This window comes from Schistocerca piceifrons, chromosome 7 (genome assembly GCF_021461385.2).
Source record: "Schistocerca piceifrons isolate TAMUIC-IGC-003096 chromosome 7, iqSchPice1.1, whole genome shotgun sequence".
Lineage (NCBI taxonomy): Eukaryota > Metazoa > Arthropoda > Insecta > Orthoptera > Acrididae > Schistocerca > Schistocerca piceifrons.
Window position 1 is genome coordinate 38,784,823 of NC_060144.1, and position 17,150 is coordinate 38,801,972.

Genomic DNA, 17,150 nt, shown 5'->3' on the forward strand with positions numbered 1-17,150 from the left:
CAGAGATTGTGACGCATGAGCTGCTGAATTGATTGTACGATAGTTTTTCCACCTAACCTTCAAAAATGGCTCTGAGCACTATGGGAGTTAACATCTGTGGTCATCAGTGCCCTAGAACTTAGAACTACTTAAACCTAACTAACCTAAGGACATCACACACATCCATGCCCGAGGCAGGATTCGGACCTGCGACCGTAGTAGTCACGCAGTTCCGGACTGAGCGACTAGAACCGCACGGCCACCGCGGCCGGCACCTAACCTTCGTTGCTGCCTTCGGGATTGTGTAAATGATACGTTTTCGCTCGTCGCGTTGTATGTCTCCAATCCCATAGAATCTACAAACCAACTTTCCACTTCTCCCAATAACCTCAGAATTTCTAAAGGAAAGTTACCCATGCAATTTGTCTTACTTGTCGCACGTCTTATGAAGCTCTATGAAGCTCTTAATGCAAAATTGGATCACCTACTTAATTATCGACTCCTTTTCCTGTCAAGTCACTAGACAGCTCCTTCCACTCGAAAGGGCTTTCAGTGTTCCCTGTCGACCTGTCCGCTGTCTCCTTCGCGTTTAACACTTACAGCTGTGTAATTCCTTTACTTCCTCGACATTCGTCGTTTTTCTGTCGATGACAATGGTGGATATTGTTGAAAACATGTACTTTAATCGAAAACTAAAGTGACAAGTGCACCGAGCACACTTAATACAACAAATATAATACAGAAGAACAGATTTTCGATTATCGCTATAGTTAAATAAAATTAGTATTTAGAAAAATTTTATTTCCCAACAAATCAATTTAAAATATCATGTGTGTAATGTTTTATCGTCGCTTAAGAAAATATACATACGTTTATCAGAACTTTTACTGTTTATGCGAGGTGACGATCGAAATACTGTATCGTTCCAGAACGACATTTTGCCGAAAGCTGTTTCGTCATATATTACATATTCACATATTCGTGCAACTAAAGCACGTGTAGTGGTGGTGGTGGTGGTGGTTAGTGTTTAACGTCCCGTCGACAACGAGGTCATTAGAGACGGAGCGCAAGCTCGGGTTAAGGAAGGATTGGGAAGGAAATCGGCCGTGCCCTTTCAAAGGAACCATCCCGGCATTGACCTGAAACGATTTAGGGAAATCACGGAAAATCTAAATCAGGATGGCTGGAGACGGGATTGAACAGTCGTCCTCCCGAATGCGAGTCCAGTGTGCTAACCACTGCGCCACCTCGCTCGGTAAAGCACGTGTAGTGAGTGCGAAACTTGGTATTATGTACCCAGTCCGTGCACTGGTGGCTGAGTTTGTACAATACTATCCAGGACGAAAAATTATTCAGCGTAACACCAAAGTGAAACAGCGAGAAGGGTTGGGAGCAACAGAGTTATTTGCCACTGCTCCCACGGATCTCAGCACCAGCCCACTCCTATTGTAGGAAAACCTACTGTTTACATGAAACTTCCTGGCAGATTAAAACTGTGTGCCGGACCGAGACTCGAACTCGGGACCTTTGCCTTTCGGGGGCAAGTGCTCTACCAACTGAGCTACCCAAGCACGACTCAATCCACGTCCTCACAGCTCTAATCCCGCCAGTACCTCATCTCCTACCTTCCAAACTTCACAGAAGCTCTCCTGCGAACCTTGCAGAACTAGCACTCCTGGAAGAAAGGATATTGCGGAGACATGGCTTAGCCACAGCCTAGGGGATGTTTCATATCAGCGCACACTCCGCTGTAGAGTGAAAATTTCATTCTATACTGTTTACATGCAAAATCACCTCGTTCTGCTGCATAAAACATAAACTAATGTCTGAGAAAATTGCAACGACCTCGAAGTGTGACCCAAATGGGTCCATATTGAAGGCATACAGTAGACCAATAAAGCCCCAGCATACATGAAAGCACGATAGCACCGTTCTGTGTGACCAGAAATGTCAAGGAAGAGGCGTCCAGCCTGGAGCAAACGTGAATGCGAGTTGTGCTGTGTGCGATCAACCTCAGAGGTTGCAGTACCCGGCTGTTAGTGAGTTCAAACAGGTCAGAATGATAGCTCCTTGATAAATGAATTCGCCTACTGAAAATTCAGCATCAACTTCGTGACATGGAACATTTCCCGGACCTCGAGGCAGTCGTTTGCGTATCAGACATGACTGACAACGCTTCAGTAAACGAGATTCTTCATCATAACTTCTCAAAAACAGTTCAAGACTTTGCACAAGACCAATTTCGATTTATTTCTCAGATCGTTCTTGGGCTCGGGGTGCTGATATGCCTCATTAGTTACAACTATTGCTGACAGACGCACAGTGTAGCAAGAGGCTCTAAGACCTGTTTCTGGAATCTGAGAGTAGGCTTCTATAAACTGTTTCTCCAAGAGCAATGTCCTCGACCGCACAGATAAGCCGCTAATTATTTCAATGTTTTGTTCGATATAAATGTGTGATGTCTTTCTTTCTGTTATGAAATGGGACAACTCCCATCAGTGTCCAGGTTTAACAGATATAAATACGCGAAACTACATGTGTCTGCATGACGAACCATAGTTCCATGTATTACATATTCAAAAATAGAAGTCTGTATAAAATCATAAGCAACACAACTCAAATGTTAGATGACTTGTAACGCTTTCTGTACTTCTCCTTACCAGAATAGCACTGTCTAATACACACACATCAAAAAACGTTTTGCATTACTTCGGTTCCAAGAGTTCCGGAACCTGTACAGAAAATTGGGAAAGAGATAACATAAACATCATTTCCGCCCTTTTTGTTGCTCATGAAAACCACACATTGCATGTTCTACCACCATACAGCGAGACATTCAGAGGTGGCTGTCCAGATTGCTGTATGCACCGGTTTCCCTAATATCCAGTAGCACGTCCTCCTGCACTGATGGATGCCCGTGTTCGTCGTGGCATGCTATCCACAAGTTCATCAAGGCACTGTTGGTCCAGATTGTCCCACTCCTCAATGGCGATTCGGTGTAGGTCCCTCAGACTGGTTGGTGGTCACGTTCCATAAACAGCCCTTTTCAATCTATACCAGGCATGTTCGATAGGGTTCATGTCTGGAGAACATGCTATCCACTCTAATCGGGCGATGTCATAATCCTGAAGGAAGTCATTCACAAGATGTGCAAGATGGGAGCGCAAATTGTCATCCACGAAGACGAATGCCTCGCCAATATGCTGCCGATATCATTGCATTATCAGTCGCGAGGATGGTATTCACGTATCGTACCGCCGTTATGAGCCTTCCATGACCACTAGCGGCGTAGTCAGACCCACATAATGCCACGCCAAAACAGCAGGGAATCTCCACCTTGCTGCACTCGCTGGACAGTGTGTCTAGGGCGTTCAGCCTGACCGGGTTGCCTCCTGGTTGAAGGCATATGCGACACTCATCGATGAAAAGAACGTTATGCCATTCCTGAGCGGTCCATTCGGCATGTTGTTGGGCCAATCTGTACCGCGCTGCATGGCGTCGTGGTTGCAAAGATGGACCTCGCCATGGGCGTCGGGAGTGAAGTTGCGCATCATGCAGCCTATCGTGCGCAGTTTGAATCGTAACGCGACGTGCTGTGGCTGCACGAAAAGCATTATTCCACGTGGTGGCGTTGCTGTCAGGGTTCCTCCGATCCATAATCCGTAGGTAGCGGTCATCCACTGCAGTAGTAGCCCTAGAGCGGCCTGAGCGAGGCATGTCATCGACAGTTCCTGTCTCTCTGTCTGTCCTCCATGTCCGAACAACATCGCTTTGGTTCACTCTGAGACACCTGGACACTACCCTTGTTGGGAGCCTGTCCTGACTCAAAGTAACAATGCGGACGTTATCGAACCCCGGTATTGACCGTCTGGGCACGGTTGAACTAGAGACAACACGAGCCATGTACCTACTTCCTGCTGGAATGACTGGAACTGATCGACTTCAGAACCCCTCCGTCTGACAGGCGCTGCTCATGCATGGTTGTTTACATCTTTGGGTGGATTTAGTGACATCTTTGAACAGCCAAAGGGACTGTGTCTGTGCTACAGTATCCACAATCAACGTCTATCTTCAGGAGTTCTGGGAACGAGGGTAATGCAAAACTTTTTTTGATGTGTGTGCTTACTTACGTAAGAAATGAAGAAAAATAAGGAATGGAAAATTAGCAGAAATCCTACAGATAAAAGTATGTGGCTATAGTTACGTCTCATACGTGGCCTCGGTGTGTTGCAAAAACGCGTACCTGAGTGTCCGGACGAGTGCAGCCTCCGGCGTGCGGCCGACCCCCTGACACGCCCCCTCAGAGCGGCGCAGTGGTGGGGGTACGCTGGATGAGGGGGGGGGGGGGGGAGGGGCTCTGAGCACAGTCGGCTTAGCGCGACTGGACCAGGCCAGTGTCGGAGCGTCGCACCCATCTGGCTAGACCCCGGCGCGCCGACTGTTGGTAGCGCTGGTTTAAGGAACTTTGGGACCCACTTGGAACTCTGATTTGGGGGAAACCTACTTTCTTTTTTTAGAACGTAATTCTGTTTACACTTTGTATGATTTTCGTGAATCTATAATTATGGTTGCTTATACATGTACCTCAGGGTTGATATTCCCATACTGGTTGCATCCCGAGATCGTGGATATGCGTACGCTCATCATATACACTACTGGCCATTAAAATTGCTACACCACGAAGATGCTGTGATATGCAAATGATTAGCTTTTCAGAGCATTCACACAACGTTGGCGCCGGTGGAGACACCTACAACGTGCTCACTTGAGGAAAGCTTCCAACCGATTTCTCATACACAAACAGCAGTTGACCGGCGTTGCCTGGTGAAACGTTGTTGTGATGCCTCGTGTAAGGACGAGAAATGCGTACTATCACGTTTCTGACTTTGATAAAGGCCGGATTGTAGCCCATGGCGATTGCGGTTTATCGTATCGCGACATTGCTGCTCGCGTTGGTCGAGATACAACGACTGTTAGCAGAATATGGAATCGGTGGGTTGAGGAGGGTACTACGGGACCCCGTGCTGGATCTCAACGGCCTCGTATCACTAGCAGTCGAGATGACAGGCACCTTATCCGCATGGCTGTAACGGATCGTGAAGCCACGTCTCGATCCCTGAGTCAACAGGTGGGGACGTCTGCAAGGCGACAACCATCTGCACGAACAGTTCGACGACGTTTGCCGCAGCATGGATTATCAGCTCGGAGACTATTGCCGCGGTTACCCTTGACGCTGCATCACAGACAAGAGCGCCTGTGATGGTGTACTCAACGACGAACCGGGGAGCACGAATGGCAAAACGTCATTTTTTCGGATGACTCCAGGTACTGTTTACAGCATCATGATGGTCGCATCCGTGTTTGGTGACATCGCGGTGAACGCACATTGGAAGCGTGTATTCGTCATCGCCATACTGGCGTATCACCCGGCGTGATGGTTGGGCTGCCATTGGTTACACGTCTCGATCACCTCTTGTTTGCATTGACGGCACTTTGGACGTTACATTTCAGATGTGTTACGACCCGTGGTTCTACCCTTCAGTCGATCCCTGCGAAACTCTACATTTCAGCAGGATAATGCACGACTGCATGTTGTAGGTCCTGTACGGGCCTTTCTGAAAACAGAAAACGTTCGACCGCTGCCCTGGACAGCACATTCTCCAGATCTCTCACCAATTGAAAACGTCTGGTCAATGGTGGCCGAGCAACTGGCTCGTCACAATACGCCAGTCACTACTCTCAATGAACTTTGGTATCGTGTTGAAGCTGCATGGGCAGCTGTACTTGTACACGTCATCCAAGCTCAATTTGATTCAATGTCCAGGCGTATCAAGGCCGTTATTAAGGCCAGAGGTGGTTGTTCTGGGTACTGATTTCTCAGGATCTATGCACCCAAGTTGCGTGAAAATGTAATCGCATGTCAGTTCTAGTATAATATGTATGTCCAATGAATACCCGTTTATCATCTGCATTTCTTCTTGGTGTAGCAATTTTAATGGCCAGTAGTGTATAATGGATGCTGACGAAATAAAATATTCGGGACAGACCAACAGACAGCACACCAAATCCAGGCTTCTTTGTCAGCGTCTGTCCACCCTGTGGGTGCAGCTGCAAGTGAATGCTCCAGGAACTAACTAACGCTTGTTCTGCACCAACGAGATTACAAGCAACCGCGACATGTGGGAGCAATAACGACAGTACGCCAGAAGATGACCAACCTGCCCGTCAACAGACGGCAAACCGAAACGCGGATTCTGAGGAACCTGGAACGATCACGAAGGAAATCGCAGTTCTCCGGCAAACTTCCATTCGAAACACCTACATTTTTTGGAACATTTAATATAAAAACACTGCTCCAAGTAGGAAAACTGCACAGCCTAACATTAGAGGTAGGTAAATAAAATATATGGCCTCCGTGGTGCACGAGCAGATAACCAATTCAATCAGACGAGTCTCCCCCATAAAAAACAGGTTAATGATAATTCGCCTACAGTATGCAAACAAGAAATATACTGTGATCAACTCACACGCCCCCGCGAATGGGGATAACAAAATACACCCTAAGCCAACAGAGAAATTCTCGACCAAGACCCCAAAGACAACATAAAATTTTTGCTACGTAGTTTCAATGCACAAATCGTCAGAGCTAAAAGCCACCAGAAAACTGTGTGAAAGTTTCCGGTACACAGATGTACAAAGAAAAGTGGCATGAGACTCGTGGAACTATTCCAGAAGAACAACCTGAAGGTTATGTTAACACCCCTCAGGGAATCCCGACAAAAACAGAAAACATGAAGGGCACCTATACAACAGGTGGGAGAATTCCAAACAGACCATGGAGCGGTATCCTCTCCAGTCCAGAAATAGATCCACGACATTCAGGTTCACCGAGGTGTGACCGTGGATTGAGACTACTAGCTAACTTGAATCACAATCCACCAGAAAAGAACACACATAGATAAATTTGACACGAAAAAGATCATAGAATCTAACATAAAGCAGGAATGGAATAGGCAATAAGCAAACACATGGGAAGAACTGTATAGAAAGATCAAAGGAAAAGTAAAAGAACTGATACCAGGCAAAAAGAGCCCTACAAAAATGGGTCAAATGGCTGTGAGCACTATGGGACTTAACATCTGAGGTCATCAGTCCCTTATAACTTAGAATTACTTAATCCTAACTAACCTAAGGTCATCATACCCGAGGCAGGATTCGAACCTGCGACCGTATCGGTCGCGCGGTTGCAGACTGAAGCGCCTAGAACCGCTCGGCCACACCGGCCGGCAGAGCACTACATATCACGTTATAAAGCACAAGATAGACGCAAACAAGCTTTCCAGGAATACAACAGTAAAAAATCCCTAGGAAACCTATATCATTTCAACGAGTCACGAAAACAGGCAGCAAACTTCGTAAGGCAAAAGTATATCAATGAACAACTGGATGTTATAGAGAAAAATTTCCGCAACAACGACACGAGAGAATTTTACGTGACTTATTGCAAACAATGTCCGCGGTACACACCTCAAGACTTATCCTTCAGTAAACAAGATGGAAAACTCGCACTAACTAATCAAGAGAATAACTGGCGTGTTATTCCTCTGATCTCCTTAACTGCCCTGGACCTGAAACAAGATTCTCAACCCAGGAGTTCATCTTCACTCACGCACAATCACTCCCGCCTACTTGTGAAGAGATATAATTAAAACAGACTAAGAGCAGCCGACCAGTTGCAAAGGATAAAGTAATCTTTACCTAGGTTTCAATAGATATAAATCTATCTTCTTCAGAAGACGGCAATATTATAACAACATGAAGTGATATGTCCTTATCGTTTAGGCAAACATCTGCATAGTTACATTAATCATATAAAATATAACCCTGTACCTATTTTATTTGTCCGACAAACCCTGTTTTCAGGGCTATATTTTATATGATTAATGTAACTATGCAGATGTTTGCCTAAACGATAAGGACATATCACTTCATGTTGTTATAATATTGCCGTCTTCTGAAGAAGATAGATTTATATCTATTGAAACCTAGGTAAAGATTACTTTATCCTTTGCAACTGGTCGGCTGCTCTTAGTCTGATTTACGTGGAACCGTTGCTGTAGCGCAGCTATGTTTAAAGATATAATTAAATTAAAAAACAACAAGATATCCCTTGGAGTCGGCACGACTGCAGAACTACTAATGAATCTTTATAGGATCTTTCACAACCATCTACCAAAGAGGAAAAACTTCCTGATGACTGAAATGTATATTTACCCACCCAATACACAAGAAAGGGGGTAGGGCGAATGCGAACAAATGCAGAGGAATCTCTCTGCTGCGGGCCACCTGCAAAATTTTCTGTGTGCTTATTCCAGAGAACACAAGAACAGTTAGAACACAAAATGTGAATACCAGACAGGCTTTGGCACTGGTCGTTTATGCACAGAGCAAATCATCAATCTGAGAACAAATCTAAAATACAAGACTATCAGGAACAGTCCACTCATTTACACTTCGATAGATTTCAAGAAAACATACTATTCTGTTGACTTATAATTCTTATTCAACGTTTTATGAAACCAGGGATTCGACCTAATAACACTACGACTAATCAAACTGACACTGGGTGGCACAACATCCAAAGTTAAATTCATGGGTGAAATCTCGGAGCCGTTAATAATCGAAAATGTAGTACGCTAAGGCACCACGTTATCCCACTAGTGTTCAACCCTTTTCTAGACAAAATACTGAGAGAGCACGAAAAAGAACTGAAAATCGAAGGGCATTGGGAACCAACAAGACTAGGACGATCCCGAGACAAAATAGAAATTTCAAATGTAGCTTCCGCACACGACATCGTGATACTCTCGCAACAGCAACCAAATACACAGAAATGCTACAAGAATGTGCACAAAAAATTGGCCTGTAACTCTCTTTCCGTAAATCTTAAATCTTCAGCTCAAAATTAAACATCCAAGGTTAAACACAAAATGCGGTAAGATACACATTTCAAAAGATCTCACAGAAGGATCGACTACAAAAACTAGAGAGAACCCACTAGAGAGACACACAAGACGTACATAATATGAACTGCATGTCCATTCAAACAAACATCAGACACCACAACAAAGTAATCAAGCCTGAAATACTGTATGCGAGTGAGAAACTAACACTCCATACGAAAAGCGATATGGAAAGTAGAGTGAAATAAAAACACAAAATAACGAGAAAAATCATCTTCCCAAAGCTGACAGAAGAGAGATATACGAGTAGATTACACTGTAGGAGAACCACAAAAAAAAAATGCGAAACCTAGTAGCAGATGCCAGAAGAAGAAGGTTACAGTTCTATGGGTACATCAGCAGGCTACCACCAACAAAACTCACCAACAGAATTACGACATACGTGCAAGGGGTCAAGTCAACAATACCGTGGATCACATATGTCAGACTTGATCTAGAAAAAGCACTAATCGATCCAACAGAAGTTCGGCAAGATATACAAATGGAATGTTAGGTCAGAGAAGTCCTAAGGAATCCAGGGACAAAGTAGACTGAGAATAGAAACAGACTCCATGGAGAAGAAATGAGGGAATCGTGGGAAGATCAGTAAGAATGCTGAAATGAGGCAGAATGCTTTGCGTCATCCTGCAGGGTCTCAACGCAAATAATGATATGTGTATGTGTGTGTGTGTGTGTGTGTGTGTGTGTGTCTGAATTCCTATGTGTGTACAGAGCACAAACAGTTTTGATGAACATGACGGCTGAGATTTCTTTGAAACTGTATACTAACGTGCCAGTAAGTATTAGCATACCTACGACTCAGCGCAGTCATAGCACTCGTTGACAAAAACACCTTTCAATTCAGTGTTTTTTTTTTTTTTTTTTTTCATGTCAAGTGGAACGTGGTAAGTTCGAGCAGTAAGAACACTAGGTAGTGTAGAGTTTATTATATGTTTATCTCTGGATTTGCCGTCTTAGATGTATGCATTTATACATTAAAATATGCAGAAAATACTAGAAACATACACTAAAAAATATTCACCGAAAATATACGAATAAGCACTTAAAATGAACGAAACTGTACTTAAAACTAACACAAAACAGAAATGGAAAAATATAATCTAAAAATTTATTAAGCATTTCTAATATTGCAGTAATACTAAACCAGTCCGAATTGATTTTAGTTTGTAAATAGTAAATTATAGTAAATTATAGTAAATTACTAAGTATTTTTGCACATCTTTCAGAAAAGCTGTCCTTACGTATGTCAAAATACTCTTCACATTTGGAAAATTTCCTGTGCGTCACATTTCGTTTCGAAGTTGATCTCGTCGTTGCAATATCACGTGCAAAATTACCCTTGAAAACTATGTCTGATATAACGCCGAAAAACAGATGTAGCGCAGTTACAGATGATTTAACCGCATCACTAACGACCAAGTTCATCTTATGAACACCGCAAGGGGTATAATGAACTCTTGGATTTTCTTCGATGATACGAGCTTGAGTGCCACTCCTCATACTCTTCGTGCTGCTTCCGTTCTCAACACATTTTATCTGGTAGTCTGAAGCGGTACGCCAAGCTTACACAGTATCTGAAACAACAAAGCATTCAGACCTTTTCCAGTAGTGTCAAAAAGTGGCATCTAGTTTGGAAAACACGTCTACTGTTCTTAAAAGCGCACTTTATTGTTCCTTGGTCTTAAATATGGCATACTGTCCAATAGTGTTGAATAATACCGGCCGGGGTGGCCGAGCGGTTCTAGGCGCTACAGTCTGGAACCGCACGACTGCTATGGTGGCAGGTTCGAATCCTGCCTCGGGCATGGATGTGCGTGATGTCCTTAGGTTAGTTAGGTTTAATTAGTTCTAAGTTCTAGGCGACTGATGACCTCAGAAGTTAAGTCGCATAGTGCTCAGAGCCATTTTAGCCCACTGTTCCAGGAAATCTTTACATTTTTTTCACTAATGTCTTTCATATCTTCCTGAATTCCTCTTATTCTAAAATTATCATTTATAATATCTCTCCAGGTTGCCGAATTGCTAAGATCAGTGACAACTTTAAGACCGCTGTCTTTCTTAGATGATTTTCTTTCTCCTTGATGATGTTGGGCTGCTCCGCTTTCTTCTCCTTTAGCACTCTCATCAGACGATTCTGCTTGCGAAACAGTTTTATCAGCCACTAGTTCCTGTTTAGAAATGTGCGATTCTTCAGCGATACCAACTAATGGAACAATAGTGACACTATACTAGATCTCATATAATTAAATTTTCCTTGAGATGTATAAGCCTGAAATTAATCTGCGATAATGTTAGAAGCAGAAGACCCAGGTGTCCTTGCTTTCTGGGAATGTATGCTAGCCACTACAGCACCACAGCAGTATAGGAACTCAACCGCACTGACAACTCTAGCCAATGACGATTTAAGAAGGGCAAAATAAACTGAAGACATGAACTGAAATTTGTGTTAGGGAGGGCACTGGACTAGCGTTGACTGTGCAGCCGCGTTACCTATACGGCTGTGGTGGTGTAATGGCTATCACACTTGTCTAGTAAGCAACGAGCCCTGCTTCAAGTCCTCGCCGTGGTACAAATTTTACTCCATATCTTCAGCCCCCAACATTATTGTATATAACACAACATTATTTCACATTCACAGAAACACTGTCAGTCCGATTTAACAATATGTTTACTGAAGCCTTTTGCAGCGACTGCTATTTTAGTACGGCACACCCATTTGGCACCCAACAAGTACTCTTGCATAAAACAGATCACAGCACCACACACAGGCAAATCCGTACTTTACGCACGACTGAGTTGCTGATCCAAGGCGGCGCACACATTAGGGCATCCTAATCAGGGTCCTTGACTCGAGTGTGTCCTGCCTGGGTATTAGCAACGGAAATCCCAAACCGCATACCAATCGTAAGAGGTGAGGGCTTGACTGCAGGCTACAAGCTGACCGGCCTACACGCCGCACTTTACCTAGCTAGCATTGTGGGTAAAGAGGTGCACCGCGACGGTCGGCGACATCAAATGTTTCTGGTATTTTCATACAAGCCGGGAGGGAAATGGAAACCTGTATTGTCATAGATTCACTAAGAGAACGATTGCCTCTGTCTGTTTTCATCAAAGCTGTCCAGTTTAGCCCTTCAGCGTGCGCATTTTTTGTAGTAACTCAACGAAAATAATTTTTTGCTGTCCTATTAGAATTGCGATCAACTGACTATATTTACTTTTTGATAATTTTATTTTTGTGATTTTGGACCATATCACCACGGCTCCTGTGAAACCATGGTGGTAAATGGATTTCCCATTTCCCTTTTGTGAGCTGTTATGTGTTGCCATTACACGTAAAAAATTATGAAAAGTGTTTCCTGTTTTTATTTTACGTTTTCTTTTAATTTATTTAAAAAATATTTGTTACTGATATTAAAGTTTACTTACCACAATGCGAAAATTATCCTTGAAACATTATCACACAATAAAGACACGAGCTGATGCAAGTCACAATAATGTATATTGCAGAAGCAAAGCAATGTGTTCCGACAACAGTAGTGATCCCACGACAAACAGAAACTGACTGTTACAGCAGTTTTTATACACCTAGTGCAGTGTACTACCACGAGATGTCACACATAGACAACCGTGGTAAGATATATTCCCAAAAGCTTTGGGATACCCGTAAGTTGGTGCTGAGTATGCTTTCCAAAGACTACAAATGACAGATTAATTTTGTGGTAAATATGCTTCCCAAGCCCCTTCCAGAAACTACTGGTGGTAACTGTAATTCCCAGTAACCATTAAAACACTGTTGTTTGGTGGGATATATGCTTCCCACACTCCTGAAGGCAATAAACGGAAGCAACAGCTGGCGCAGCGGATTGCCACCAGATGCCAGGAGCGTACAGAAGTGGTAATACATATACTCTTAAACGTTGTAAAAAAATACCTTTAATGGGAAGTATATGCCCCACAGGCCACGAAAGGGTTAAGGAGAAGTGGAATGGACAATGAAGGTGCTGTCGACAACAGAACTAGCGTGAATTTAGCCATTTAACATTTTAATTTGAATTTGTTTTCTTTTAGCAGGGAAGCAGACTGTTCGTTAAGTGAGTACAAATATTGACAGAATGAAATCACAATGAAATCCAGACCTTTCGCTGCTTACAGGCGCTGATAAATGTCAATGGGGAGAGTTGAAAATTTGTGCCCCGACCGGTACTCGAAACTGAGATCTCTATCGCTTACTACATTTTAGCAGTTAATGCACTAAAATTGCCACAGGAAACATGGCGTTTTAATTTATTGCTTCTTTACTACTAACTCTGTTTGCAACACATTTTGCAGACAGAACTTACATATGTCGCTGAATGTACCTACAAAAATATATCATCGTACGACCATAGTTCAGGATATATATCGTCATGAACAATAAGATGCGTGTGAAACTGCTGCATCATGCAATACTAACAGTTACTACTAACTCTATTCGCAACATATTTCGCAGATGTTATCCGCAGATGCTGTTGAACGTACCAAGAAAAATGTATCATGAAGTCATAGACACTGTCATGCGTGAGAAACTGCCGCATCCTACATGACATTTTAATGTATTAATTCTTTACCACTAGCTCTACTCAGAACTTACTTCACAGGCAGTAGGCACATATACAGTGGACGCATATACTACTGGACGTACCTACAAAAGCATATCAGTGTACAACTCATAGTTCACGATATACGTCGTCATTAATTCTGAACAACGCGAAAATCAATCTGCCAGACGAAATTTGCTAGACATACTGATGAAATACGTGCGCAAATTCGCGTCTTAAATGATGAACAACATAATTTTCTATTTTGTTGTATTAACACTTGTATAGTTTTCAGTCACTTTTTTAAAATCATATTTGAGTTTGTGTTCTCTAATGCTGTCGAAAACATTTCCGAAGTGTTTTCTTTAATCAGCATATACTGTTGACTGCCACAGATAAAAAACGTCTGCTGCACTTCACATAAGATTCGTTCTTGAATCCTGCGTACTAAAGACTATCTGAACAACGACCCGCACATCCCATGCACAGTGGAAGTTATGCACACTGGTGACATGACTTGGATAGTCAAGTGCTCCGTTCTTACATGTAAGCCACGAAAATTATTACACGCTAGGTATATGTAAATATAACTGACAAGAGGACAGTGTCCTCTTAAAAAGAACGCTAGGCATAAGGCTGAAATCGCAGTCGTAGTGAATAAACAGTATTAACAGCAGTCCACTGAAAAGTACTATCCTTTCTAAAATACTGCAGGAGTTTGGACGCGTCTGGAACCGCGCGACCGCTACGGTCGCAGGTTCGAATCCTGCCTCGGGCATGGATGTGTGTGATGTCCTTAGGTTAGGTTTAAGTAGTTCCACGTTCTAGGGGACTGCTGACCTTAACTATTATACACGCCAATAGTTACCATAAGCACTAGCCAGATTTACTCACTGGAGTCGAATCCTGGATTGATCGGAGCTACGGTGACGCCCCTCAGCAGAGCACCGGCCATGACAGGCGTGAACTGTGGGACGATGCTGGTGGCCACCACTAGCACGTCGCCGGGCTTCAAACCACGTTCTTTCAGCTCCAAGGCGACGCCAGCAGCGCGCTGCGACAGCTCGCGGTAGGTGACGGTAAGGCGGCCCAGCTCTGGATACACCTGCAACACGGTGTACAGCTGTCAGTTCCTAGCAGGAGGACCATCAAAGCTTTTCCGATGTGCTCTTATGCATGGTCCCTGAAGATAAAGTGGACTGATAGCTCAACGTTCTCCACAGAATCAGCAAGGAGAGGAATGTATGTAGCTTGATGAGGGGATCAGATGATAGGATGTAAGACATCTGGGGTGGCTTTCGTGGTACTAGAAAGAGCTGTACGGGACAGAAAATCAAGTTTATTTTGCTGAATGGGGACAAATTACAGGAAACGATTTCAGAGTATACAGAGCAAGAAAGGTCTTGGGGTCTATGGCTAAACATCAGTGGTGTCTATTCTACAAGGTATTAGGTCTTTACAGCACAATACTGTCCATAATATGCTGTGAAGAGACCACCATTAGAAAATGTGTTCAAAGTGGCTCTAACCAAGTCTGAACACTATGCAATACCGACTGATGCACATGGTTGTATGTGCACTTCAACGCTGTCACAGGCAGCCAGAATGCTTTGTTCCAGTGTCTGCACATCTGGGATACACTCTACAGTACACGATTTCTTACATGTCCCCCACAGGCACATATTTAAAGTGTCCAGGTCTGCTAACTGGGTGGGCCATACGACTGGACAACCTCGACCGAGTTGTCAGAAGGGGTGGATGTTGAGATGTCTCCAAATGAAAATACAGAACTGAGATGGACCACCATCATGTAGCAGCAAACTTTAGCTGTGTCAGTGGCAATGAGCACATACAGTAGACTAAGATTAGTAGTTTCTGAAAACACGTTAGAATTGTACAATTTAATTTTTGTAAATTAATTAAAGTTGCCAACTGTATATTTAGCTCTATCTTTTGGCACTGCATCGTATGAATAATTATTTATTTGCAATATCCTCGTCACTGAGCAATTGCAGAACTACCATCCCATTGTAGTATACCACGATTAATAAAAAAGATGTCATATTTCAAATATGTATATCTCCCTTAAAACGCTTTTCTGGCCATACGTCCATGTGACTTTTTCTGCTCCTTATCTTCTCAGCGACTGTTCCCTCCAGTTTGTCCCCATTTAGCAAAACTACCTTACTTGCAGCACGTAAGTAGTATGCCAATGGGTTTTCTGGTGCACTTTTGATATCAAATTAACACGCAAATTACTTAAATTGTGACGGCTGATTGATTTATGATCTCAACCTATTGCTCTACTAAGTGGTTATTCATGTAACCTCTGCCCCTCTCCTTAATTCATTGCTATGCTAATTGATTTCTGACCCCCTGAGGATAATCTAAGAAACCTCACAACCCAATCCTCCTCCACTACCCCTCTGTGCAATTCCCAACCCTCCCTGTCGCCTATATGAGCAAACTTCTGACATCAGATTAATTACCTAATTGATTAAATCGATCAATTAGTTAACCCCTCCCCCTCTGTCAAATCCCCCAGCCCTCCCTTCCCCTCCTCCACCTCGAAATTAGCAGGAAAAGACTCAATCTGTGCTGGACAGGATGGATCTGACGATACAAGGTTGAAGTCAGTGTCAATTACATAGTAGAGGATACACCATTTATTTATAAAGGAGCTGAATCTCTTTATTTGGCGAGAAAATCTCGTGTACAGCATCTACATATGGGTCAATCCATGTCACATCATCCAGGCCATGACACCCATTATCTAGTTGTGAACGAGATTTTGTGTACTGTGCAATTGCTGAAAGTTTGATGCAATGCGTTACTTCAAAGAAAAATGTAAAAATTTGAAAATTGGCTGCAGTTTTTAAACAAAAACTGGTACGCTGACAGTTTTTTTCCTGAATATCCTTATGGACATGTAATTTCTGAAAACATGTTAGAATGGTCCAATTAAATTTTTGTAAATTAATTTTTTTATTTTTATTGTTAAATTAGAAAAAAAAATTTGGACAGTTGCCGCCCCCCTCTCTAGAAAACACTGAAAACATTAGAAAGTGATCTACAAATAATAAAGTTTCATCACACAAGAACTATTCTGGAGAGAAATACAATTACTACCCAAGAGACATTAACATCATAAGTACACATAACAATATCCAAACTGAACAAAAATTGCAATATTTAAACAAAATTACGCATTATAAAAGATAGGGCAACTTGGACGTATGAACACTTTCTTACCTCTGCGACAACCAAATTAACTCAATGTAAAAATACATAGCATTTTGTTCATAATATTCAAGCATTTTGTCAAAAGCCAACATTGTCAAACCTGCACAAAATGCTGGTGCTGCAATTTGCAATCAAATTGATTCGGAACTGCACATGTCACGAGACACTTTGATGCTTAGATAATATTTTTTTTTTTATGAGAACCACTTTTCTTCCACCAACTTTGAGGACTCTCTGCTCAGAGAATAAGTGTGGCCTGTTGCTGTGGTGATATCAACTTCACATAGAATATGAGAGAAAGAAACATCCCAAACATCATTATCAGACC

At 42.8% G+C, this 17,150-nt stretch overlaps 1 protein-coding gene and 1 non-coding gene across 4 annotated transcripts in view; both read right to left on the reverse strand.

Annotated features, from left to right (window-relative positions):
• LOC124804874 (4-coumarate--CoA ligase 1-like) overlaps positions 1-17,150 on the reverse strand; it is a 241,601-nt gene that overhangs the window by 150,389 nt on the left and 74,062 nt on the right. For all 3 annotated transcript variants that reach the window (XM_047265238.1, XM_047265236.1, XM_047265237.1), the window contains exon 2: positions 14,474-14,684. In XM_047265238.1, the coding sequence (XP_047121194.1) occupies positions 14,474-14,684 (211 nt within the window). The remainder of the gene's footprint in view (positions 1-14,473; positions 14,685-17,150) is intronic.
• Trnas-cga lies at positions 1,477-1,551 on the reverse strand. The gene has a single exon. It is a non-coding gene; the product is annotated as a tRNA-Ser (tRNA).